A 27,921-nucleotide genomic window follows, 5' to 3' on the forward strand; every position below is an offset into this window, starting at 1 on the left:
TTGTAATCTTAGGTTCACTTCTTTTTTTGTGTGTGTGCTACCTTGTAATAGCAGATAGCATAATATCTTAAAATATCACTGGTCCTCTTGTCCTGAACTTCACCTGAAGCGGAGCATCTTAGCAGACGCTCCGGATGTCATTTATCATCCCGTCCAGTCTTCTATACTTTACTGGCCGCAGGTGTTCTCTCATACCCGTAGAGAAACGTAGCAGCGATAACCAGCATCGCACCCAGGAAGAACACACTGCAAAAGAAAGAAGCTTTATTTAGTTCTACACAGTGGGTCATTCCCAAGAAACGGTGCCATTTATGCCAGAAAATTTCAAGACTTAACATTTTTTTATTTCATTTGAAAAGGTTACTGCTGAACCTTCAAGAAATCATATTTTCACATCTCAGGCCAAAACCGCCACAGACATTAGGTTATCACCACAATCTTCAGATTATTTCAACCCTGTAACGGTACGTTTGTAATTCATAACCTAAAACTTGAATCGATAACTGAATGAATTGCCTAACAAATCACATATTAGACCTGAAGAAATATGAATGTAATTATCTAGACATACTGATAAAGGCTAAGCAAACAAACGGAAGACGCATAAATGACCAGCAGAATTTTTGCATTCCTTTGTGCTGCTTTTCCATTGTTTTTTTCTATATAAATCTGCACTAGGCAGATGCGCTCAAGTTAAAAGTCATCTGAAAAAAGTCATATTTCATGTTACAAACACAGCCTTCTTTCACCTCAGAAGCATCGCTAAGCAACAGAACATGTTATCTGTTTCTGAAAAGCTAATTCATGCATTCATGTCCTCTAGACTGGATTATTGTAATGCATTACTAGGTGGTTGTCCTGCATCCTCAATAAACAAGCTACTGTTATTCCAAAATGCAGCTGCTAGAGTTCTTACCAGGTCAAGAAAATATGATCATATATCCCCAATTTTATCTGGTAGTTCCATATCGATTACAAAGTATTGCTACTGTGTATTTAACTGATCTTTTATCCTACTATCCATCACGCTTTGGACTTTTAGTAGTACATAGAATATCCAAGTCCACTAAAGGAGGCTTTTCACATTTGGCTTTTAAACTCTGGAACAGCCTTCCTAATAATGTTTGGGGCTCAGACTCACTCTCCCAGTTTAAACCTAGATTAAAAGACACATCTTGTACTCCAGTTAAATCAGAAGAAATGCACATGATTCTCTTTTGCTTTAATGTTATGAAAAGCAGATACGCTAATTATTTTCCATTTGCTTTTCTGTTTTCTACCTCGGGATGCCCATCCTGAGGTAACTAGAGATTACGCTAGCTCCAGCTTGGATCCAGCCTCTTACGAAGATTTAGATGGCCCAACACCTTTGAAGAAAGAGCGCCAACTCCTGCCAGGACTTCAGATGGCGCCAACTCTGAATCAACATGCACCACCGCCAAATTTTCTATATATTGTAATCACAACTTGTAATAACTGCTTTAATGAGATCATTGTTTCTGCTTAAATCAATAAATTGTTTGCAAACTACATGAACTGTATTAGAACAGATATGTTTGACCATAACGCTCAGGTTTAAAAAGAAATACAGTGCTCAAGTTCAGTGCTAATCTCTGAACCTTTTTTTTTTATTCTACTGCCCCGCGTCTCATGTTCTGTGCAACTGGCCCTTAACAATTGAACTGCTTTTAACTTGAGCAGCACATGTTATGCACGACACGCAAGAAGTGAATGCAACGGTCAAACACATCATTCTAGCGCATATCTACATACAAGCAATGGAAAAGCTGAAGAGTGGAAAAATGCGTTCCATGTGAACGGCTTCAGGGTGTTAAAACTCAAGATGCAAAGTGGTGGAATGAAAAAAAAAAACCCCGCAAGGTTCGGATACAAGCTTTTTAAAAGTCGAACTTTTTAGAATGTCGTGTTTTTAGGTGCCGTTCGAACACGTTTTTGCATTCCACTGACCACCGCGCTGCTTTTCCATCGATTTTCTATGTAAACACTAGACAGACGAGTTTGACCGTTACGCTCACGGCTCTTTTGCAGCGTCTCGCACATGACACTGCGTTCTAAAAACGCAGTGTTGCAAATTAAAATCAAGTTCAACTTAAAAAAAATAAAAGGTGTAGAAACTGCTGTACAATTTTAACTGTGTAAATTGTGAAATTTACTTTTCTACTGGTAATACTTCTCCCTTGAACTTCTCCATCTTGTCAGTATTACTGTAATAGAGCTGGTAAGCCCCGCCCCTTCCGCTAACCCCACTGGACCTCTAGGTTGAAAAATCGTCAATGCAAGTGAATGTGAGAAAATAATTATTTTCTGGTCCCGTTTGAATTTTGCCATGAATGTGAACATATGTTGTCTGTGAATTTTTAATATAATTTTTTGTGTGAAGAATGCTACAATTTAGCGGGTAGAAGTTTGATACGGTTAGACTTTGTGTGAGAGCACTTTGTGGACTACAACTCTTCGCTGCTTTCAGACGGGAATCTGAAGAAAGAACAGCCCATTTGGTTTGAATGGTGACATTTGGGTACAAAACACACAGGCATCTCGATCTGTCTCCATAGATTATCGCAGCATTAGCATTTGACAAGTGGAGGGAAAATGTGTTTATGGGGTGACGTCACATAGGCGACATGTAGTCTTTCTCGTTATGTCTTTTCCACAACTGCTAGCCAAAGAATCGTACAATATACTGTCAAACTCGTAACATGAAAAATTATATAAAAAATTCACAGACAACATATGTTCACATTCATGGCACAATTCAAACAGGACCAGAAAATAATTATTTTCTCACATTCACTTGCATTGACGATTTTTCAATCTAGAGGTCCAGTGGGGTTAGCGGAAGGGGCGGGACTTACCAGCTCTATTAACGCATACATTTAAAGTGTAGTGTTTCTCTGTAACAGTTGTATAACCCACAGATCCTGTTTCAGGCGAGAAGAGCATATTGTGTGTGTAATTAAAAGAAAGATTATATCGCTGCAAGCTACAACAGACAACACAATTTTCTGAAAAGTGGAGTTTATCTGCTCTGTTGCAGGTATAAAAAATTATGAATATATCTTACCAATATAATGGATGCGCACAAATGTTTGATTTGTTTTCCTGCGGATTCACGTGTCTTTGACACCCCTGGTATAAAAGGACTGTTTGATGGCTTGTTCAAAGGAAATGTTAATGTGTTCTGGCATAATTTGAACATGTAAAATAGCACAAATGTAAATTGACAAATATGTCACTCTAGTCAGGAAATGCATTTAACAAACAAAGCTGTAGTAAAACAGTACAAATATGTGTACATACTGTACATACTGTACATCTCAACATCGACACACCCATTGGTGTGAGTTTAGGGTGGGGTGATCTTTAAACACGTTCACACTAAAGTTAAATAAAGTCTTGAACACACAGTTTGGTAATTCACAGGAATATTCAATAGCTTGTGAATTTAACCGGTAGTAAATCACGCGACACACATGGCAGTTTCCTGAGTAAGACCCAAATACAATCAATGAGTTTTGAAACAACTGTATTACCTAGTAGGGTCAAAATCCTCCAATAAGAAATAAGAGATGAGGGTGGAGAGAATGATTGAGATGGATGTGGCAAAGCCCTTCAGGATGTTATCTGCAAACTTAATCACAGCTGCAATGACCAAACCACCCAAAGCCTACAGAAGTATGTGGAGCAAATACAAAACACAGATAACAAGGTGACATATAGGTCTGCATATGTGAGGACGTTTTCGTTTGTATTCTGAAGAGGAAGAGAAAATGTACCTGAAGAGCCACCACAGTCCACGTCACATTATTGTACCCTTGAAAGAGTCCATTCTCAAGCACTCTTTCTCCATCGTACACAAACACTCCCACAAGTCCAAAAATCAGTCCAAATACACCTGAGATGGTAGGGAACAAGTGTGATGAAAGAAATATGAATGGTGGCTCACAAACACACACACTTCCTGAAACCTGAAACAGAAACTCGTAAACAATGGCTACCAAAACTAGTTTTTGCTTCTTTTAAGGAATTAAATGGATTGTTGGGTGGTTTCTATGTACATATATTTCCGCTGACCTAGCTGAATATTACGGACCCAGACACTCTGCTTGCTCTCTTTGAGGATCTTTTCAAAATACACGCCAGCAAATCCACTGGAGAAACAGGCCACAAGCACCGCCAGCAGTCCCATCAGCTGAGAGCTGGCCGTCAGATCCTTCTGCTGGGCGACTGATGTGACTTCAGTCGGCCATTGCTGGTTCAGGTCAAACAGAAACAAATAAAGAGTCGTTCATATGCTGTATATAGGGGGATAAAGGGAACGTCAGGTAAAGGGGGTCCCAGTTCAGAGAAAAAATAAAATAATAATAATAGAATTAAGATTAAAATAAATAAATTAATTAAAATGAAAAATACAATTAAATTCAAAATACATATAAAATGTATATACATATACTGTATATATGTATACACACACACACACACACACACACACACATATACAGTCGTGCTTAGAATTAATCATCCCCCTGGTAAATATGATAAAAAATGGCTGTAAAAAATAAATCTGCATCGTTTATCCTTTTGATCTTTCATTAAAAAAATTGCCAAAAATCAAACCTTTCATTGAAGTAAAAGAATTGAAAGTGGGGGGGAAATCACATTATGAAATAAATGTTTTTTTCCAAAACATGTCGGCCACAATTATTGGCACCCCTAGAATTTTTTATGAATAAAATATCTCTGAAGTATATTCCCATTAATATTTACCTTATTTAGCACACCAGGGTGACTAGGAACATGAAATTGTACAGCTATGACTTCTTGTTTCACAGGAGTTTAAATATGAGGAAACACAAAGGCCAAATTCCCAGAATCATCCATCACAATGAGGAAAACCACAGAATATAGTTCTGATGTGCAGCAAAAGATTGTTGAGCATCACAAAATAGAAAGTGGCTGTAAGAAAATATCTAAAGAATTGAAAATCCCCATTTTGACCATCAGTGCAATAATTAAGAAGTTATAACCAACTAAAGATGTTACGAATCCTCCTGGAAGAGGACGTGTGTCTATATTGTCTTAATGGATGGTGAGGATGAAAGTTTGAGTGGCCAAAGACTCTTCAAGGATCACAGATGGAGAATTGCAGAGATTAGTTGAGTCTTGGGGGTCAGAAAGCCTATTAAAAAAAATCAAACAACCCCTACATCCCCACATGTTGTTTGGGAGGGTTTCAAGAAAAATCCTCCTCACTCATCCAAGAACAAACTCCAGCATATTCAGTTGTCAGACACGACTGGATCTTCAAACGGCACAGGGTTCTGTGGTCAGATGAGACTAAAAAAAGAGCTTTATGGCAGCAAACACGCTAGATGGGTTTGGTGCAAACAGGGATAAAAAGTACATTGGATCTTTAATGTTGTGGGCATATTTTTTTGCTGGAGGTCCTGGACTTCTTGTTCAGATACATGGCATCGTGGATTCTATCAAATATCAACAGATAAAAAATCAAAACCTGACGCCTTCTGCTAGAAATCTTATAATGGGCCGTGGTTGGATCTTCCATCAGGACAACGATCCAAAACAAACATCAAAATCAACACAAAAATGTGTTAGCGAGCACAAAATGAAGCTTCTGCCATGACCGTCCCAGTTCCCTGACCTGATGAGTGGGCTGAACTGAAGAGAAGAAGCACAAACATGGATCTGGGAATCTGAAGGATCTGGAGAGATTCTGTATGGAGGAATGGTCTCTGATCTCTTGTCAGGTGTTCTCCAAACTCATCAGGCATTATAGAAGAAGACTCAGAGCTGGTATCTTGTCAAAAGGAGATTGCAAAAAGTATTTAATAAAAGGGTATGAATAATTGTGGCCAACGTGTTTTGGAGAAAAACATTTATTTCATAATGTGATTTCCCCCCACTTTCAATTCTTTTACTTCAATGAAAGGTTAGAATTTTGCCAATTTTTTGAATGAAAGATCAAAAGGATAAACGATGCAGATTTATTTTTTACAGCCATTTTTGATCATATTTAACAGGGGTATGACTTTAGGGGTATGACTGACTCACTTTTAACTAACTATTAACTATGACTTTTGCCTCAATAAACTGCTAATTACTGCTTATTAATAGTTAGTAAGGTAGTTGTTAAGTTTATAAGTATTAATAAGCAGCCAATATCCTAGAAATATGCATGCTAATAAGTAACTAGTTAATAATATGAAATTGGACCCTGAAGTAAAGTGTTACCCTATACCCTTACCTGGACAAGTGCAATGCCAGCCATCAGAATGACTAGTGAGAGCCACTGGTAAATGCCGAGTCTTTTGCCCAACATGGACACGGAGAACAGGGCTGTAGTGAGAATTTTCAGCTGATATGTTACCTGGAAAACCAATAGAAATGTAAATAAGATATAAAGACATATCACAAAAGTTTGGGGTCAGTAAGTCTTTTTTTCTAAGAAATTAATACTTTTATTCAGCAATGAATTAAATTGATAATTAAATTGATCATTTAAAGTTTATCAAAGTGATATTACTGTTTGATCAAAAGAAATATTACTGTTTTTACTGTATTTTTGCTGATGGGTTAGACTTCTTTCAAAAACATTCAAGAATGTTGAACATATACATACATACATAAAAATCTCCTCCATTTGATTATTGATTGTTTGACTCCATTTTGAAGATGTAAATTAGAGGATTCTAGAAAATACAATGCAATATATCTAACATTTCAAATGTTAATTAGTAATATCAGATACATTTACTGGAAATAACATGTAGTTTGTATGACAACATGTTTATGGGTAATGAAATGTATTATGAACTCATTTTATTTCAACTAGTTCAATTCAAGTTCAGCTCAGTTCAAAAATGGCACACATTTTTTTTAAAAATCTCAAGAACTAAAACTATTAAAAAATATATGTCAATTGAAATAAAGCTAAAATAAAATATAATTAAATTAAATTAAATTAAATTAAATTAAATATAGATATTAGTTGAAAAACTAAACGAAAACGAGAAACGTTGCCTTGGCAATAAAATAAAAAAAGTTTAAGTTCAAGCACTAAAATTATTAGCTATAAATAAATAAATAAAAATTTTAAGTAAAACTAAAACTGAAATAAAAAATTATCTAAACTTAAATAGCAATATTTTAAATAAAAATAAAATGAAAAAAGCACATAATGAAATTAATAACTAAAATTAACATGAAAACTAAAAATATAAAAATAAAAGCCAATTAAATATATTAAATGTACACTATGAAACTTTTTTTGCTAAAAATTAACAAAATTTAAATAATGAGTCAAAACATCATCAATCCTTCTTCCAAAATGTGTTTTTGTTTTACCCTGATTCACTATGGTAAGCCTGTTATGTGTTTATATGTCGGGATGGTTTTCGTGGGAAATTGTGTACATTCGTCACTCGCCTGTTCGCGTCTCGTCATATCTGTAAATAGAGAAACGTTTCTCCGGCTACTTTGACATGTGTTTAGTGTAGAAGTGTCATAGGTTAGTTGTCACAACGAGTGAGAAAGATAGACATGGAGCAGCTAAATCTCCAACCTCCGGAGAATCAGAACAACCTCGCCGAACAGAGGAGAGTCTGCTGGCAAAAAGAGAACGCCACAGAGCTCGTAATAAAACAAGAATCAACATCGGCTTGGCTTTTCGGAGATGGTGAGAACTGAGGGATTTGAAATGTTATAAAAGTGATGTAGAGATGTCGAATTTATTACTCAACAGGTGAGTAAGGGATTTTATTGACCCTCCACTTTTGTGAAGAGTGATATTCATCCGCACAGTCACGCAGAGCCAAAGCACAACCAAAACAATGTTCTTCCGCAAAATGCAGGAAGCATTTTTAATAAAACTAAAATAAAAACGGTAACACTTTAGTTTAGGGTCCAATTCTCACTATTGACTAGTTGCTTATTTACATGCATATAACTAGGATATTGGCTGTTTATTAGTACCTATAAATCACATATTAATGCCTAATTCTTCATGACCATATTCTACATCCTTAATATTCTTACCCAATACCTAAACTTAACAACTACCTTGCTAACTATTAATAAGCAGAGTTTATTGAGGCAAAAGTCATAGTTAATAGTTAGTTAACAGTGAGAATTTGAAAAAAGTGAAGTGAAAAGTAAAGTAAAGTGACCATAAAAATTAATCCAAAAACCTAAACTAAAATTATGATATGGAAGCTTTCAAAAAAAGGGCCTTCTTCTGGATAGATGCTTTCTCACCTGATAGGTCGCTGCATCTAGATTAGACAAAGCCACATAGAGCAGATTGTTCTGCAGGGTGTAGATGCCCGAGGGAATGGCCAACTTCAGCGTCAGCAGAGGCTTGTTGATTATTTCCTCCCTCAACACCCGATTCAGTGCACGGACACTGAAACCTAAGAGTCAAATACAGTCAAATACAAAACTCTCCTCCACCGCTCTGAGCTTCTGACAAGACTGAGGATTCTGTTTGAATCGGATTCAAAAGAAAACTGCTATCTAGAGATCTAATGCATTACAGACAGCATGATCAAGTAAATAATTACATTGGTTTTCGCACATTAAAATTCAGGTTTTGAACTTACTGAAATGAAACATCACTATAGACAGATCAGAGAACTCACTTTGATCTCTGAAGACGAGCAGCAAGCATGCAACAATCTTAAGAACTTCAGCACACACTACGGCAGAGGACGCCAGGTAGCGCGGACCTTCAGAATGCAGCGTTCGGGAATAACGCATTGTCAGCACCAAGGAGGTGGTCTGCAGTACCAGCACTCCCAGAGATACATACTTCAGTCGTGATGAGGTAGGCGACATACTGGAAGCATCCGTTGATACAGAGACGGGGGACAGCGATGAGTGTCCCTGTTTAGTCTAACAGAGAGAGAGAGAGAGAGAGAGAGAGAGAGAGACATCAAAGCTGATTTGAAATAGAATCTTTTGTAACATTATAAATGTCTTTACTGTAACTTTTGATCAATTTAATGAATCCTTGCTGAATAAATGTATTAATTTATTTAATTTCTTCCAAAAAAAAACAAAAAAATTCTTACTGACCCCAAACTTTTGAACGGTAGTGTATAACGTTACAAAAGCTTTCTATTTCAGATAAATGCTGTTCTTTTGAACTTTCTATTCATTAAAGAATCCTGAAAAACATTTGAACACAACTGTTTTCTACATTGATAATAACAAGAAATGTTTCAAAACCAGTAATATCGTGAAGTATTATTACATTAAATATAAATATTATTATTTAAATAACTGTTCATGTTTCTGTTCATGTGATGCAAAGCTGAATTTCCAGCATCATTACCCAACCTTCAGTGTCACATGATCCTTCAGAAATCATTCTAATATGATGGATTTGCTGCTCAAGAAACATTTCTGTTTATTATTAATGTTGAAAACAGTTGTCCTGCTTCTGTTATGCACTTTTTTAGGATGCTCTGATAAATAGAAAGTTCAAAAGAACTGAATTTATTTGAACTAGAACTCTGTTACTGTCTGTTACTTTTGATCCATTTAATGCATCCTCGTTGAATTAAAGTATCAATTTCTTACAAATTAAATCTTTCTCACCCTAAGCTTTTGAACAGTAGTGTACAGAATTTATGACAATTGTAAATCTTTATCAAAATATAGAGGCAATTAGGTAGCTGCCAAATAACAATGCCAATATGTTTGGTTATAATTTAAAAATATTATTTAAAAAAAGCACATGATGTATAAAAATATTTAAAGTAGGGCTGTCAAACGATTAATCGCATCCAAAATAAAAGTTTGTTTTTACATAATATATGTGTGTGTATGGTGTATAATTATTTTCTATATATAAATACACACACATGCATGTATATATTTAAGAAATATTTGCATGTATATACTGTGTATATATATTTATATTATATATAATTTAGATTATATATAAATATTTTATATATAAATAACAAATTTTTCTTAAATATATGCATGCATGTGTGTGTATTTATATATAGAAAATAATTATACACCATACACACACATATATTATGTAAAAACAAACTTTTATTTTGGATGCGATTAATCGCGATTAATCGTTTGACAGCCCTAATTTAAAGCACATTTTTTACATTATTTCAGACAAATGCATTAATACAGAGTAAAGATTTGACATCACAACTCACCATAATGCATCACTAATGCATTTCTAAGTGTTCACATGCCTCCAAACCATTAAAGCATTAGACATTACTAAAAGATAATGGCCATGTTTGATTATTAACACCTCAAGGGACACCACACAAAAATCATGTAACTGTTTCATTTATCCTCTGATCCATGTCAATGTGAGATATTAAACTGAAATCTAGCTTTCACCATGAGAAAAACCTTCAGCGCTCATGCATATTCATGCAATACAGAATTAAATAAGTACTCATACATCATGCTTTGATAGTCCACATGTCTTTACAATACACCAACTCTGACAGTTTCACAGATCAATAATCCTCACTCACCCCAATAAAAATCATCATAGCGGTGTCATTGCTGAGATAGTGAGAATTGTCCTGTCATTTCAAGCAGCTTTATTTCAGAAGAGACGGTATCCTTTCACAGACAGCAAAGAAGTCAACGTGAGCCACTCCCACTGACACACAGCCGGATGGAAGGAGGATGTCTTATGGTGTTGCAATCCTATATTTCCACAAAAGAACAGACTATTTACACAAGGCCAGCTTTTACAAGCACAATTATTGAGACCAATGAAGCCTCAAGGTCATTGGAAAAAAAGAAGTGAAAGTTTTAAATTGATTGCTTCACATCAACGCAAAAAAGACTAGGCAAACAGAAGGTTTGGGTGTGATTGAGAAAGCTGAGGTGAGGTAGGCTGGCCAGTGTGCGCGCACACACACACACACACACACACACACACACACAGAGAGAGCAGAGCACACAGGCTGCCTTATTCAGAGATGAGGCTGTGCAGAGAGGGGGGGGGGGGGGTGTCAAACACACAATTCGGCTCTGTGTGCAGGACGACACGGCTCCAGCAACGGCACCATTGGAACCTAAAAAAAAGTGCAGTCTGAGTACCTGCTTTTGATAGTGGGAAGTTTTACCTCAGTCTGAAAGGTCACGTAAAAACCTCCTTTCTGTTTAACCAGATGTTGATTGAATGTACAAATGCTGAGTTTATTTCGCCACATCAGCAAAACAATGGCGGGTTCTTAACTGTAAATCATAAATATTCAAGTATTTTACCTGATTTACCTGTTGTTCACAACAACATTCCTAAAGGGTTAGTTTACCTAAAAATTCTGTCAGTAATTACTCACCCTCATGTTTTTCCAATCCCGCAAGAATTTAATTAATCTTTGGAACACAAATTAAGATATTTTTGATGTCACTCCTTCATAGGCTGCTAGGTCATTTCATTCTGCCGGCCCAGAAAAGTTAGTACAGTGGCTCAACCTTAAGTTTATCAAGCGACGACAATACTTTTTGTGCTCAAAAAAATAAATAAAATAAATTACGACTTTATTCAACCATCTCTTCTCTTCCATGTCATTCTCTAAGCTGTTGACGTAGTGTAACAGCGCAGCGCTTCTGTGTTGTAATTCACCACGTAGGCTCACTATTGGCCGACGCTGGTCATGTGTGTGATGCTGGGTAATAGTGAGCCTACGTTCTGACGTACAATCCAGAAGTGCTGAGCTGTTACACTACGTGAACTCACTCAGAGGCCCACACAGAAGAAAATGAATAGTGGAATAAATTCGTTATTTTTGTTGTTTTTCTGCGCACAAAAAGTATTCTCATCGCTTGATAAACTTAAGGTTGAGCCACTGTAGTCACCTGGACTATTTTAACAATGTCTTTACTAACTTTTCTGGACCGGCAGATATCGATTACATAGAAGGCTATGAAGGAGTGAGCCAGCTCTCAGATTTCATCAAAAATATCTTAATTTGTGTTCCGAAGATAAACAAAAGTCTTACGGGGTTGGAACAACATGAGGGCGAATAATTACTGACAGAATTTTCATTTTTGGGTGAACTAACCCTTTAATGCAATATCTTAATGATGATGATCTCTATGCAAATTTGGCAAACACGATGATGATAGTGTCAATGGAAAGTCCTGATAAGTTGTCCCAAGGACTTTTTTTTTGTTTGGTTATCATCCAAAATCAAATTCCAAAGATCATATTTTGAATGCGACTACTGGGGCATGTTGTCACAAAATTAAATGTGGGTTAGTCTGATTTATTTGTTTTCAATAATGACTAAAAATTTCCAATAGCTTTTTGTAGGCAGGACTTTAAAGTAAACACTTATTCAGAAATGACCCTATAAAGCCTACTGGGTAATTCCGGGTCAAAAATTTCTGGTGAAAGACATACACTGCCATTCAAAAGTTTGGGATCGGTAAATTTTTTTATGTTTTTAAAAGAAGTCTCTTATGCTCACCAAGGCTGCATTTATTTGATTAAAAAAAAAAAAAAAAAAAAAACAGTAACATTGTGAAATATTATTACAATTTAAAATTCTATTTTAATATATTTTTTAATGTAATTTATTCCTGTGATGCTAAGCTAAATTTTCATCTTCATTACTCCAGTCTTCAGTGTCACATGATCCTTCAGAAATCATTCTAATATGATGATTTGCTGCTCAAGAAACGTTTATTATTAATGTTGAAAACAGTTATGTACAATTTTTTTATGAATATAAAGTTATATTTAATTTATTTGAAATAGTATCATATGTACGCGTAAACAAAGTGCATATCAGATGCACATAAAAGGTCATTTCTGCATACAGAGCACGCAAAATGAAAGCATGAACTCGTGCTGTAGATACACAGTACCAGGAGATTCGGACAAGCTGTTTTAAATGAATACAACTTGTACTGACATGTCTTAAAATATGTCTGTGCCATTGTTTTGTCTCAAGATGCACACCAGAAGTGTTTTAATGTCCAAGGTAATTACACATTTAACAATCTGTTTAAGATCTACTGATTCTACGTGCTGACATAACATCACATGAAAACTAAAGGGATATAAATGTATATTAGCCATTCAAGGTAAAGCCATTTCAGATGAATGATTATGTTAAGCGAATATTCTAGGAGGTTTCTGCTAGCTCCTGATCTCTATATTGGTAGTTAAACAAGCATAGTACTTGGCTTTTGGTGCCCCTGCCCTGGGACCCGTTCTTCGTAGGTCGCTAACTCACTTAGCTGGATTTGATTGTTGGCGATTTGGCATGATCTTGGATTGTTTGGTTCTTCGACGCTCATCCTAGACTTGCTGTCATAGCAACAGGTCCGTAAGCTTAAACCTGCTCGGGAGCAGGCTTATTTCATGTTAACAGGATTAGACTGCGGCTTCATAAGCGGAGCTGATACGGGAAGTCCAGCGCAGCGCGATAGTGCACTTTCTGAGATTTTTTTTTTTTTTCTCGTGACTCGTGAGATTGTCGTTTACATTATTAATTTGTTGGAAACGCACATTTATTTTCGACTTGTCGGAGTCGGGCTTTAACTACAGCACAAACTGTTTGCATTGCCCTAAGATTATTTGCGAGTGGCTCTTTCCTTTACACTATTGAACTTGATGGCAAGTGCTGTCTGTCGTGTCATTCGGAGTTTACCTGGCGCTTTTAGGTTTAAAAAACAGTTTTAGTTTTTTTTTTTTTTGGCATTTCCAAGCCACTTAAGACCCAATGTTGTAAAGCAGTTTTTTAAAGCAGTTTTTTTTAGGCTATCATAATGTTTTATGAAGATCCATGAAGACCATTTATGAAGACCATGCCGATTACAGTAGGCTATATGTCACTCAGGCTTCACTAACGTGATTGGTACCAGACTATAGGCTGACCATAGACTGCCATCAAGGCCTCAATGAAGGGGATTATGTGAACAGAAAGGGGATTCACAATGTAAATGTGCAGCCCAGTTACTATTGTGATTCTTAATATTCCAGATTAGTAATATTATATCAAATTTAAAAAAAGGCAGTTGATTAAAATCTTCCATATCACAAAAGTGAAAGCAAAATGGACAGGATCTGTGCATGACTTAAGAATTTTCAGAGATTCACATTTATGCACATTATTTGAAAGTGGTAAGAAAAGTTCCACAATTAAATATCAAGCTCACTGTATTACATACACTTATGCTGATCCTAACAGAACTGCATTTTTTCATAGGTGATTATGACATGTTCCTGCCTGCAGACAGGTGTTTTATGACCCCATTCCCTGACCCAAACCAGTTACAATACAGCTCTAGCCAGGACAAGGGCACACAATGAAATTAACTTTGGCTAACTAAAGGGAAGATTTCAGTGTCTGAAAAGTCTGAGGGTTGCACACCGGACAGGGCCTGTGACATTGTTGCATGTGCCATATTACACAACATTGCCACAAAAAAAAAAAAACACTTTTCATTAAATGTTTAATAAAAGACAAATATGCTTAGTTCCTTGAGTTTTATTTCAATTGTTCTTTGTAAAGAAAAGCCAGTGGTCAGGTGCCTGCAACAAGAGATATTAGACACATGCCTCATGCAACAAATAAAAAGGAAAAGCTATGTCTCCTCTGTCTGTGCAGACTCTTCTGTAGGCCTTTCTGTAGATGTGGAATCCTGCAACTTATATTGCAGCCATAAAGCATACAAGTATAAATTAAGTAAAGTTATTTATGCACTTGCAGGTAGGCTAGTTCCTCCATATGAGGCTTTATTCACTGTCCAGTGCAATGGAAACAAATGGACATTACAAAGTCTTATACATTCTTTCCTTTGGAAAGTTAGAAAATGTCCTGCACATATTTCAGCCACCACTTTCTTGGGAACAGATACAAGTGTTGGTGTATTATGTAAAAGTGCACAAAAGAGGAAAACACAATGTCATTACAATGAACTACACTGGGGAAAAATGTGATCAATAACTCATGGCAAAATATTTTTACATTAACATAAGTTTATCAGTTTTCACTTTCACAAGTCAAAGCAATTCATTATTACTCAAGATTTAACAGTTGAAATGACTATACGGCCTTAATTTAATGCAGCAAAACTTATTTTACAGTGTAGGCTACTAAGATCTTTTCTTTTTCTTTTTTTCTCAGCCTTTTTCTTGGTTGCTTTTATAAACAGACAACCATTTATTTAACAGTGCCTTTTATAGACTATAATATAACTAAAAATTACCATTATGTCGAATATTTTTGTACTTCACTTTTATTTGTTCCCATGTTCTAGTATGGTGACTGACATTACAATGAACAAAGTAATTATGCAATTATTAAAATACAAAAGTGATAAAAACATCTAACATGGCCACTTCTAACGGATTTAAATTGTCAGCTACTTTTTGCCAGCCCTCTCTCCTGGCTTTTGCAGACTTTGAGGTGTTCCCTGGCGACTGGCGTTTTGAGCATTAAAATTCTGAATAAACTTCGACTATTAGTTCTTGCTCTGCTGAGGAGAAAAACTGAGCGCGCTCTTTGGCCACGCTGAGCAGCCAATAGCAGCGTTGCTGATCAATGTTTCTACTATCGATACATATCCCCTTTTAACCAGCGCATGAACGCGCAATTATCTCAGATAACTCAATCCAGCGATACTAATCATATCCGGCAGGTGTGTTCGAAGAACCTAATTAGCCAGATCATGATTAGCATGATGATATCATCTTGGATGTGTAATTTGATCTCGGATGTTTTAAGCAACGTACGAAGAATGGGCCCCTGGTCTTTGAAACTGTTTATGATCATAATGGCCTGAGGTGTGGACTTCTCTTAATCTCTGTGAGGTATCTGCATGTTACAATTATTCTGATTGGATTGGGCCTGCCCAATCGGTCCAACGATAGTTTCCAATAAGCGGGTGAAGGTTTACAGTTTGTTACTGTCTTTTCAGCGTGGCAAAGTAATTTAATTCCAATTAAACTTTTATCTGACATCATTTTATCACGACCACGAACTTAGGTTGCAATGCCAATTGGTTAGTGGTCATTTATATAATAGTTTAGCAGCACATTTGATTATTCTATTTAACTTTTTACTCTTATTATCCTCGTTCACTCGGATGCCAAAGTCGCACAGGGTCCTCGCACCAGCCGTTAATTTTATGCGGGCCCACGATCACAAACTCGCCAGTCTGATCGATAACCAGAGGTTATGGCTAAAGCAGTTCAACAATGCCGCCGCCCACTTGCTATTGTTAAAAAGTACCCATGTGGCCCCCTACAGTCGCCTATATAACAACTTAGTTAAAACCCAAACAATAACCAGAGGTTATGGCTAGTACATTAAGATAATGACACTCCAACGCTTGCTATTACCTCAATAGTATTTTTATCTAGCCCCCTATAGTAATGCGACTGCATAACAACTTAAAGTCAAGCAGTTAGTCAGGAATCTAGAATCTCACCAGATGTGCCCCATGCTCCATCTAACCTGAGATCTAGTATGTACTTCACCCTGGACCCAGCTTTGCGGTAACCATGGATACAACGCAATCTACTAAAGTTAATCATTTCAGAGTCAGAATAAATCCAAATGTAACAAATTATCATGTCAGGTAAATGTATCATGCCAATTACATAATCAGTTCAAAGAAAGGCAAAGTTGCCCTCTCTTCCAGTTCTTCCAGTCATACAGGGCTCATGAAACTCCAAAACTTTTTAATTACATCCTTTGCATACTTTAAGTTTGTGACCTGAGGGCTTTGCCTTTATGTTTAATGACTGCCCCCAAAAAATGTGTATAAAACTTACAATGGGTATAGAGTTTCCTTAGTTGGACTTGATGACTGCAGCGACCACGTTCTCAATAAAGAATTCTGCTCAGATACATCCAAGACTCCTGGTCTTCGCTTTTGAGTTTCCTAAATAGCTACAAGTATTATGTGGTTAAATGTCAAAATACCTCAAATATCATACACTAGAGCTGTGTGGGGTGGGGGAAAATTGAGCGCGATCTGCTGTGACAATCATGTTGCATTGTGGTCTATGGGTCTGCCTGAAGTGTACATGTTGAGTAGACTCGCTCCTTCAATCAAAATCGAGGTGTTGATGGTCTGTCCAAATAAACTTCCTTTGCCCACTTGACAAGAGTTGAACATAGTTTAAAATGGTTGTGAGGATTCCCCCGAGGGGAAGTGCTTAGTTCACTAGTGTATGTCTAAAAGTAAAGTTAAACGCAGCCACTTGGCTAGCCGTTTTAGTAAAAGTGGCCACGCTCCATTCAAACATTTTGGCATCCCGTCATGAACATGAAATCGAAATTTCAACTTTTTGTCGATGTAAATTGACAATCAGACTCCAGAGAATCTTCCTGCACTGGTTTGGTTCCGATCGAGTGAAAAACCTAGGATTAAAAAAATACAAAATAGCCACAAAAAAATCACCATGGCAACGGTGGCTCTTTTCGTCTTGAGCCAATAGTCTGTGCCGACTGGCATGGAGCGAGCAGAGCGGAGCGAGCGTTTTGAATTCATTCCAATGGAAGTTGAGCTTCACGCTCGTGTGGTGCATTGTGGGATTGACCGGAACGGACCGGAAAATGCACTGATAGCGTCAAAAGCATAGATAGACAGTAAAAGAAATGGACACAGCGACCCCATTGGATTCAACGGAGAACTGATGGCTGAGCGTACTGCGCAGACTCAAACTGAGCTTGACGACGTAGATGTGACTTGAGGTTGTCTGTCTTCTAGTAGCTGTGCCAAGAGAAATCTGAATCATTCCCTTCCGAAACTTGCAGAGACGGAGAGTGTGAGTAGGAGGTGTCCATGAGCTAGGAGCAACTTTTGCTAAGTATTCCGATTAATTATTTTGTCATTTTGCCTCCACGTCCCCCTGATTGCGCGCGAGCTTCTCCTCCCGTCCATACAGTAATTCTCTACTGTGCGACAGAGAGTCGCGTGGTTATGACGCAACCGTTAGCCTATCTTTACAAAAACTGCTTCTACGGGGCCATAACGTAAGATACAAGGTAATGGAGCCTTTTATACATTTTCGTGTTTCTTTAGAAATAAATAATGGACAAATGGAGTCTTTAAACGCCTCAGATGTAAAGTTATTCGCTGTCAAAGTGATGCCAAAATGAATGGGAGTCAATGGAATGCTAACAGCAGGTGGGGGTCTGTTAATCAATGGCGGCGCCCGGGGAAGCTTCAGTTTTTTCTGAAAGATTACCCCGTTGGTCAAAAGGTTGAACAGTTCTCAGCTTTATGAAAAAAGTGAAAAACACGGTCGGCAGCCAATCGCTGTGAGGTTCAGGTAGTGATATATGTCTTGAGCGTTGAAAAAAATGCAGGTTGTGCCAGAGTTTATGCTGGATTTAGTACATGTCATATTGTTTACTGTTATATTTATATGTTAAATATATCAGTTCGGATGCGTTCACTGTGATTATACTGGCTGGGTTTACAAAAGTTTAGAAAATTGACAGCATATGTTTACTTAGAAATAAATGCATTTAGAAATAAAGTTTGCCTCTTTCCAACTGTAATCGCATGTATCTGTGAAAAGCGTGCCACACAAGTCCTGAAAAGCGAAGCCAAAGCGTCTCGATCGCCCCCAGGTGACTGGATGCAGTATAGATAAACCCCGCCCTTTCCATGTAACGTAAGAACGTGAGACAAACTAAACAATCAAATTACACTTCAAAAAAATTTTTTCCAAATTGGTTTCTGTCATTTTAGGCAGTTTTTATCACGCTGATGGTAGTTCAAGTGTTCGTTCTTTAAATAATTTTGGTTTTAGTTAGTTATTTGATGCTATAAAAACGGAGTTTTGCCGCTGAAGTGGTTACACACTGTTGAGAACTGGCCAACCTTTTGATGCCCTCGGCCGCTCTCTACACTTTCTCCGGTCTGCTGTCAATCCCACAATGCACTGCGGAATGGTGATGGGAAGTACTTTCTTTTGTTACGTAACAGCCCCATAGGCTGAAGCTATGCAGTCTGTACTGGAAACAGACATTTTTAGTTCACCTCCCGAGTCTTTGGATCTGAGTTGTTCGTTCATCACAAGTTATGGAAAAGAACCATTGTGACAGAAATTTAGAAATTTATAAATTGCATGAAATTTAAGACCAGAAACGCATCACGTAAACTGTAAGAGTAAAGCAGTTACGCTTGATTGTAAGGAAGGTTGGGAATTATTAAATAATTTCTGTATCCAATACAGCTGTCACTTCACGTGACAAAAAAACGAAAGAGACCCGAAGACTCGAGTAGGGAGGTGATCTAATCATTTCTGTTTCCGGTACAGACTTGCATAGCCTATGGGGCTGTCATAGGATGAACGAACGACTCGGACCCGAAGACTCGGGAGGTGAACTAATCATGTCTGCGTCCGAAATCTTAAAAATGCTGCCTTCGGAGGCTGCATTTCAAGGTAGGAGGCATCAGGGCACGTCTGAATCCAATGTTAGCTTCACTTCCTGTCTCCTGAGATGCCTTCATCTGATTGGTTTTTGAAGGCAGCATAGATGCATCCTTCGCTGTCTTTGATATCCCACAATCCTGTGAAATCCATTCTGTGAAAGTCAAGCTTAAAAAAGGTAGATGGCATCTGAAATTTGCGGTTGGTTAGTTTGTGTGTAAATGTACGTTTATGACCAACGTTTATCACTTATGATGTCATTTCCAGCAAGAAATGACTTTTGTTGCAATTAAATATGTTTAATTCTGACCAAAGTTCTCTCTGTTTTGCTGTAGATCATTAATCCGTTCAGCTGCCTCAATAATTTGTCCGAAATCAGTTTCGTGAGGTACTGTCGTGTCCAAACGCCATTGCCTGATATGGCAGCGTGGCAACAAATCAGCTGCCTAAGTTTTCGGTCGTAGCCCATTTCTGTTTCCTGTACAGAACCTATGGGATGTTGCGCATGTGCGTTTAACACAAAATGAACAAATCACTCTCTGAGACAACTCTCTCCTGATCAGCTGATCAACATGTCAGCTGCCTATGCCTGGGACACACTAGACGATTTTCAAATCTTAACCGATTTTAAAACTGTGGGAGACCACAGACATAATTAGCATTATGCTAATTATATTATGCATTATACTACCGAAATTTAGCATTATAATCCTCCGGATGCACACACTAGAAGATTCGTCTGGACAGCGAGACCACACACCTGTCGATTATAGTAACAGATCTCACCGAGACTCGCAAGATCAAACATGACTTGAGAAGAAAAAGAAATTGAGGATGATTGACGGCGTCAGCTGGTTCTTCTGGCGTGAGTTTTGTTTTACGGGGAAAAAAACAAAGGAGAAAAAATAATATTAATGATCTTCTTTCTCAATTCTCCACTTTTTGTAGCATGTTTGTTGGCTGCCAAGTTTCAGCTATAGACCATTTCAATGGCTATTTGTAGATGTAAGGAAGTGACGTGTTTGGCCCTCAGACGTTTCCGGTTAGTTACCGTACACATTCGAAACAACGGCGGGAGGCTCTTTATTTATGGCAATTGTGCGATAATTTTCTTATTCATGCGAATAAAACATGTCAAAATTAAAATTAGGAGCATGTTGTTCGGTGGTTGGATGTTCTCTCAGGCCGGAACTAACTTGCTCTCGGAAATCAAAGTGTTTAGATTTCCGAATACCAAAAAAACAACGTGACGCCTGGATTGCGGCAGTGAAGAGAGAAAGCTGGCACACATTTTATCTCTGCTAAGTAAACGACATTTTTGTCACTAAATTATTTGTATTTCTATACGTTCACTAGTTAAGTATGATGAATCATTATTTGAGCTAGCAGTGTGGCTCCGTCATTGTTTTCATATGTAGATAGCATGTAAATAGCTACGTTAGCGTTTTGATATGTTTGCAGTGAATAAGACAGATTTCTATTTTCGTTTCATTTCTAAATGTTCTGTGGGCTGTAATTAGGAAAGTAGCCGAACATTAGTTGTCTAGCTATCTATTCAGCTGACAGATGCAGTGTATAACACTTTACAATAATGTTTTATTGCGTAACATTAGCTAACTGCATTAGCCTATTTCACAAAAGATAACGATAAACAACATTTTTCATCACTTATTAAGCTTGTTAAATGTTAATTCCAACATGCACTAATGCATTAAACAATAACAGTATGTTAACAGTAACATACTCAACATAACAGTATCAACCAGTGATGTGTGAAAGCTATAACCTATCCCAATAATGTTTTTCTACTTTTGTCTTTAGGAAAACCATCAGATGATCCTCTAAATCCAGATTACATACCATCAAAGCTTCCTCACAGACCTGACACCTCCAGAAAAATGGCCCGATATCAGAGGTCTCTGAGACGAGCATCAGAGGTCTCTGAGATAAGCATTGGAGTTCAGCCTACTGAGGAAGTAGAGGACATGGCCATAAATGTAACATAAGTTAAGTCCTTCAATGATATGTGTGTTGGAACAGATCTCACTATGAGTGATATTGAAGATATGCAGAAACTGAACACATCTTACAAAGAGCAAGAGAAAAGCCTAGAGTCAAAATTCTCACCTTTGAGACGAAACAACTGAAATCTGATGTGGATTTAAACGATGATCAAATCATTCACTTCTACACTGGCCTTTGCTCATCCAACGTGTTTTTTGCCCTATTAACATATCTCACCACTGCTTGGAGTCCGAGAACACTGAGTCTCTCCAGACTCCAACACCTCTCCAGTTTTACTTAGTTTTAATGAAACTGAGACTTGGCTGAGACCTCACTCATAAAGATCTTGCCTTCAGGTTTCATTGCAGTTGTGCAACAATCTCTGCAATATTTCATGACTGGTTGGCCGTAATGACACAACGCTTCAGCTCTCTAATTCATTGGCCTTCTAGGGAAGATATTAAAAATAATCTCCCTGCCCTGTTTAAAAGCCCCCCATTCAATTCAGTGAGGTATATCATAGACTGCAGCAAGATTTTTATTGACCGACCAACATCACATCACTCAGTGCAAGAACAATGACATACTCCAACTATAAGTCCCATAACACCATCAAATTCCTGGTTGGCATCAGTCCAACAGGGTCAATCACATTCCTTTCCAAGTCTTGGGGTGGGAGAGCCAGTGATAAAACAATCACAAAATCATCTAGTTTAATTGATCTTTTGGAAGAGGGAGATATTGTCATGACTGACAGAGGGTTCAGTTTCCCTGAGTATTTTGCTGCGAAAGGAGTCCAGCTACTCATACCACCCGTGGAAAGACACAGCTTTCAGGACAAGAAGTGTCTGTGTCACGTCAAATGTCAAGGTTGAGTATTCATGTGGAAAGAGCTATTGGTCGCATTAAAAAGTACTGCATTTTGCGACAAACGCTCCCCATAAACTTGGTGAAGCGAAGATCAAAAGACACAGTGGCAACCGTAGATACAATTCTATTGGTTTGTTCTGCATGATCTAATTTGGACAAGTCATTAATTCGGTAAAAAAAATACATTAGACAGCAGACACTGACAAGTGGTTGGAAACCTTTTATTTTGTTATTGAATTATTGTGTAGAGAACTATGTATTATCTGTTGTATATAGATTTATATTGGATTTATGTTTGGTCTTTAATTATAATTTTTCTAACTATCTACAATTATCAAACAATTGTTTGTTAATGAGAAAATTTGTTGTCCTGCAATTGACTGAATGTATTTCACAACAAAATGATCAATTTTAACAAATTACTTAGAAGGATGTGTATGATTTCACATTTATTTGGATTATGGTGAACACACTGAACAAAACCATTGCTCACCGGGGTGCCTACACACTTCAGATGAAACACCTTGTGACAGACAGAGCACTGTGTGACACGTTTTAGACCTACTTTTACACAAACAGGAAGTCTCTGCGATCAGGAAATTGTTTCCTCAGTTTGTGTGTGCAAATTTCTGCGAGAATGTGCTGTCTGTAGAAGAGGTCCAGTTTTGTTCTGATCTGAGCCCAGTACTCTTCAGAGAACTCTACGTTATGAATGCTCTGTTGTCCAAATGACAAAGTAAGATGATTTGAGTTCACACAGAGTTTGAGTTTGCACCTGAACTTGTGCATAGTATGCATGGTTCTGTTTAAGCTTAAAGTTTTTCCCCAGACAGAAATCTTTGCTCTTGATAGCATCAGTTATGGACACATGTGCATACTTTAAGGGGCATTTTATTTCAAGTGTAGCACATGGGCAAACCTTGCAATGGACTATTCCATCTGGACTGGCTCCTAAATGAGGAAACTTTGGATTTACTACCAACCCTATTTCTATTCCTACAACCCTACTTGAAATGGTCTATAGAAGCACACAACATCCGGTTTGTGAAGCTTGCTCGCTCTCATTCAATAGCGTCAGAGGCAGCACGATCAAGAGACGTAAACATCAAACATGTTTGATATTTAGGGTTGCCAAAGTGTCCCGTATTAGCCGGGACGTCCAATATATTGGGCCTAAATGATTTGTCCCGTACGTGACCTCCCTTGTCCTGTTTATTGACTGCTACGCTGATCTAACTAAGGGACTTCACAGGTTGCGTCTTTTGCGTGCTCAATTTTGTTATTTTAAAGTTTCCTAATGTTGTTTTGGAGTCTCCTACAACAGGTTTACATGCATCAAAGGTCAAAAAACTGTATAATTTCCTCATAATATAGCCTATATTTGCACATCACCACATTTTCAATGATTCTCAAACGACTCGTCAGATGAATCAATCTCTCAAAATCCCGCCTTTCCGCGAGCTACTCTGCTCTGATTGGCCAGACAGCTCAGTCTGTTGTGATTGGTTTACCGCGTACAGCGCGCGTCGAAAACAAAAACACCCATTGCCATAACAACGTCAGCTGTCCTGAGGCTTCCTACACCATAAACTAAAGACAGTAACGAACAATGACGTTGATTTTATCCATATCCATATACCAAGCGCGAGTCCGATGATGAAACACTGGAAGAACTAGTTATTCAACCCGAACCTCCATCGCAAGGACGACTCGAGCAGGACGTTTATCAGTGATACGCTACTCAGTTTGACGTACATTATGAGATGTTGCAACTGTAATTCCTCACCATCAGCATTAACATGTGCATGTCCATCAACAAACTGATTATTTTACTTGTACTCATTTATTTACAGAGTATTTTTGTAATATATTGCAGTGAACACGTGGAAACTGTATCAATAACAGTGCATGTGTGCAATGTATACATTAGCCGAGCTCTAGCGTGAATGACTGATGTGAATGACTGATGTAACATAAACGTTGGTAAAACAAATCTTGCTCCATGATTAATCTTTCCTCAAAGTAGTGAGAACGACAGACAATCTGCATTAATAGAAACAGTTATAGGTAATAGTGGCCCACAAACTGATTAGCAGAAGTATTTAAGTAAGACAGTGATAATGTGATAATGTGAGTTAGCCAGTTAGCAGGAGACCTACACAATATAAAACTCAAAACTAAGTATTTTGAACACCACCTTTCAAGAGCAAGTGGTTTGCGAATCGTGCATTGAACTCCAAGATTTGAGAAGCAGTCGTCAGTGAAATAAAGGGAACACAGCAAAAGTTTAGGATCATACTGCTGTGAAATCATGGTAAAGATGAACTTTAACCACTGATTCTTCACATGCTCGTTCTTGGGCAGTGAAAAAAACTTCACATTATAGAGCACAGCGTCTTCTTGACATGATGCTCTCCAGCATCCACAGCTGCAGGTTTGAGGTTCAAGCTTTCCCTGGTGTCTGCGCGCGCAATAAGTGGGCGGGCAATATGCCAGTTTCGTCTTGACGTCACAACGAAACGGCTTATGACTCGTTTGAAAAACAATTCATTTAATTGACTCAGAGTCGACTCTTACTTTTGAAAGACAATAACTTTATATACGGTGCACTTTCAGATTTAAAACTTTTTGCAGGATGTTTTCATTCACTTAGAGCTATAGGCTACACACTGCATGAAAGGTCATTTTCAAAAATCCATAATAGGGGCCCTTTAAATGTACTGTAGACATGCTACAAGCACGCTCAAATAGAGAGCAACGCCCTTGCGACGCTCGTTTTTTCCAGGCCGCAGCGAGATGAAAAAATCTCAACTTTTCAGAATGCCGCAAGCAGGTCATGTGACATCGAACTAACCGATCAGCTTTGGCCTTTCCGTAACAACATGGAAAGCTCAGCCAAGATGGGTGTATGCGAGTAAAATGAGGAACATCTGTTACATGCATTTGTAGATTATATTGCAAACAAATCATGATATTCACGGTGATACTGTAATGGGAAATCCATGTTGAAAACAGTTGTGTACATTTTTTTTTCAGGATTCTTTGATGAATAGAAAGTAAAAAAACAAAACAAAAAAAAAACAGCATTAATCTGAAATAGAAAGCTTTTGTAACATTAAAATGTCTTTACTGTCACTTTTGACACATTTAATGCATTTTTTGCTGAATAAAACTATTCATTTCTTTAAAACAAATTATTACTAATCCCAAACTTTAGAACGGTAGTATAACTGTACGTACACACATAGACACCAAAGTTACCGGAAGTCATTCATTTTCAATGGAAGCAGAGGCCGTCTACGGAGAGCCTTGGCACTTCCTATTAGCCCCATTGTATCGATCTTGGTTGCAGTTCCATTAGAATTCCACTGGGGGTGATCGCGGGCGAGTGCAGACTGAATGGGAGTATATGGGGCTAGACGGCTAAATTTGTCTCTTTCACCCGATTGCCGTTGAGAAATCTCAGATTTGATTGTAGGTTTTGCAAGTTCAACATGGGTTATAGGTCGAAAATTGAATGAACATGTACTTATGTCCTTTCAATTTCTTACAGGTTGATTTGTTGTTGCCCATAACACGCTAGCATTCTGCTAATGAACGCTGATTGGTCAGTGAAGGACTGATTACGACCAGAGATACCGCTTGATGGCATCGTGGCATCCGAAGCGGGACCAGAAACAAACAAAACAAAAACTCTTCTAGCATGTGTATTTACCATAGACTGTAAAAAATAGGTATTTACCTGTGTCAGCTGTGTTGTCGATGCCTCAAGAGAAAAGAAAGTGCAGAGCGAGAAAGCACCAAAGTGACTGAAGGATTGCCGTAAAGCAGTATCTCTGGTCGTACGATGTGTATGACGTCATTGACATTATAAAAGACTTTTTAAAGCAAGTAAGTGACTCTAAAAGTCAGAAAGTTTAAAGTAGCTCAACTTTATGGTAATGAGCTATGACGCGGTTCAGCGGCAAGCAGCGGCAAAACGCCAGCAGAATATTCGCGCTGGCTGATTCTGCAGAAACATACGATGTAAACTTTCGTTCCTACCAAAACATTAGTTCCGAGAAAATGGAGGAGAAGCTGATCATCGCCGTTGCTGGGATTCCATCATTTATGATATGACGTTCTTTGCATATGGGGACCAGTTACAAAAGAACGAGCGGAGAGAGAGAGAGAGAGAGAGAGAGAGAGAGAGAGAGAGAGAGAGAGAGAGAGAGAGAGAGAGAGAGAGAGAGAGAGCCCCGGCCGCGCGCGCGCGATAACCGTCTTCAAACAACACGAGCGCTGTCTTGCTCTCTCTCCCTCGCGCATATTAATCAAAATCAATTGACACGACGGTGTCGAAAAAAAAACTCTTCATTGATGAAATGTTTTCTGTGTTGACAAATCTTGTGCGATATCCTAAACTGCCGAGATAATTACACAACGGCTACACGTCCGATTCGCGAATAATAATAATAATAATAATAATAATAATAATAGCTAATTATTATTTTTTTCTCGACCAAATGTGACCAAAACGGTTATAAAAATGCTGTCTGTCATTATAAAAGGTTTCTAGTGAAAACGGTTTCTGTTTACATTTCATGGTGTGACACTCCTCTCCTTCCCCGCACTTTTTGACAAGCGTCCTTGACAGGGCGGCCAGGGCTTCTTTGCAGCTCAAGTCGGCGGCGGTGTGAACGTACATGCGCAGTTATGAACCAACCTTCATGTGTGGATGATACCACAAAAGACCATTTTGAAAAAATAAACAAACAAACAATCAAATGAATAATCTCACGAGGTAGCGTGACCTGGCACCCCGCCAAAACGGTTGACAGGGACACCTCGTTAAAGTAAAAAGGTGTAAAGATGTGTTTAGTTTGTACTATACCTGGTCTCACATAAGTGCAGCTCAGATGTGTTGTGCTGAGTGAGCGAACGGCACAGGTGTGCAGTGAAGCCCTGAATGATGCATCTGATTCATCTGAAATTAAAACGATTACTTCCTCAACCACACGAGAACCAGCCCAAGTGAAACTATGTTTGACACTCATGTTTCTGTCGTGACTCGTGTCAGTTTCCTAAAACTTTTCAAATGAAGATGGGAATTTGCTTACAGTGACATCTAACGATGGGTGTGCTCCCTTGTATGCAACTTTTTTTTTCTGGAGCAAAAATTATATTTTTCATAATGAAATTAATGTTGAGAGGTTTTGATATAGGCTATTTTTAAATGAGGGACAAAGGAATTTCACATCAGCAGAAATTAGGTTTTGTGGTTTTGTGAAGATGAATTTTACCCAGAACCAGAAGACAAAGCAACAATAGGCTATAATAAAAATGAATCATAATTTGAATTAATATCTGAAAGAAAGATCTTAGTTTCTGTAATTGCCACTAATTTGTTTAAACAAAATAGCCCGATCATTCCAAAAAGACAGGTATCTGTAAAAAATAAAAACACACATATATATATATATATATATATATATATATATATATATATATATATATATATATATATATATATATATATTGTTGTAGGCTATTATTGATGAGTAATTTTACTTCGGATGAGACACCTGAGCAGAAATAAATATGTTATATAAATTATATAGCCT

General features: G+C 37.7%; 1 protein-coding gene across 4 annotated transcripts; it reads right to left on the bottom strand.

The window, feature by feature from the left end:
- Nucleotides 1-82: 82 nt before the first annotated feature.
- Nucleotides 83-27,375, bottom strand: slc35a3b (solute carrier family 35 member A3b). 4 transcript variants are annotated; one of them, XM_079875216.1, is made up of 10 exons: nt 27,192-27,375; nt 11,002-11,108; nt 10,557-10,734; nt 8,679-8,931; nt 8,296-8,450; nt 6,287-6,409; nt 4,096-4,273; nt 3,798-3,916; nt 3,555-3,688; nt 83-246 (listed from the first exon to the last, which is right to left on the bottom strand). In XM_079875216.1, exons 3-10 carry the CDS (start codon nt 10,572-10,574, stop codon nt 162-164), a joined length of 1,065 nt encoding a protein of 354 aa, XP_079731342.1. In that variant the 5' UTR covers nt 10,575-10,734; nt 11,002-11,108; nt 27,192-27,375; the 3' UTR covers nt 83-161. The 4 variants fall into 4 exon arrangements, with proteins under 4 accessions (XP_079731342.1, XP_079731341.1, XP_079731343.1 ...); XM_079875215.1 differs by lacking the exon at nt 11,002-11,108; XM_079875217.1 differs by lacking the exons at nt 10,557-10,734; nt 11,002-11,108.
- Between the last annotated feature and the right edge of the window lie 546 nt (nt 27,376-27,921).

Source organism: Squalius cephalus (genome assembly GCF_949319135.1).
Source record: "Squalius cephalus genome assembly, chromosome: 7".
In the NCBI taxonomy this organism is placed as follows: Eukaryota; Metazoa; Chordata; class Actinopteri; order Cypriniformes; family Leuciscidae; genus Squalius; species Squalius cephalus.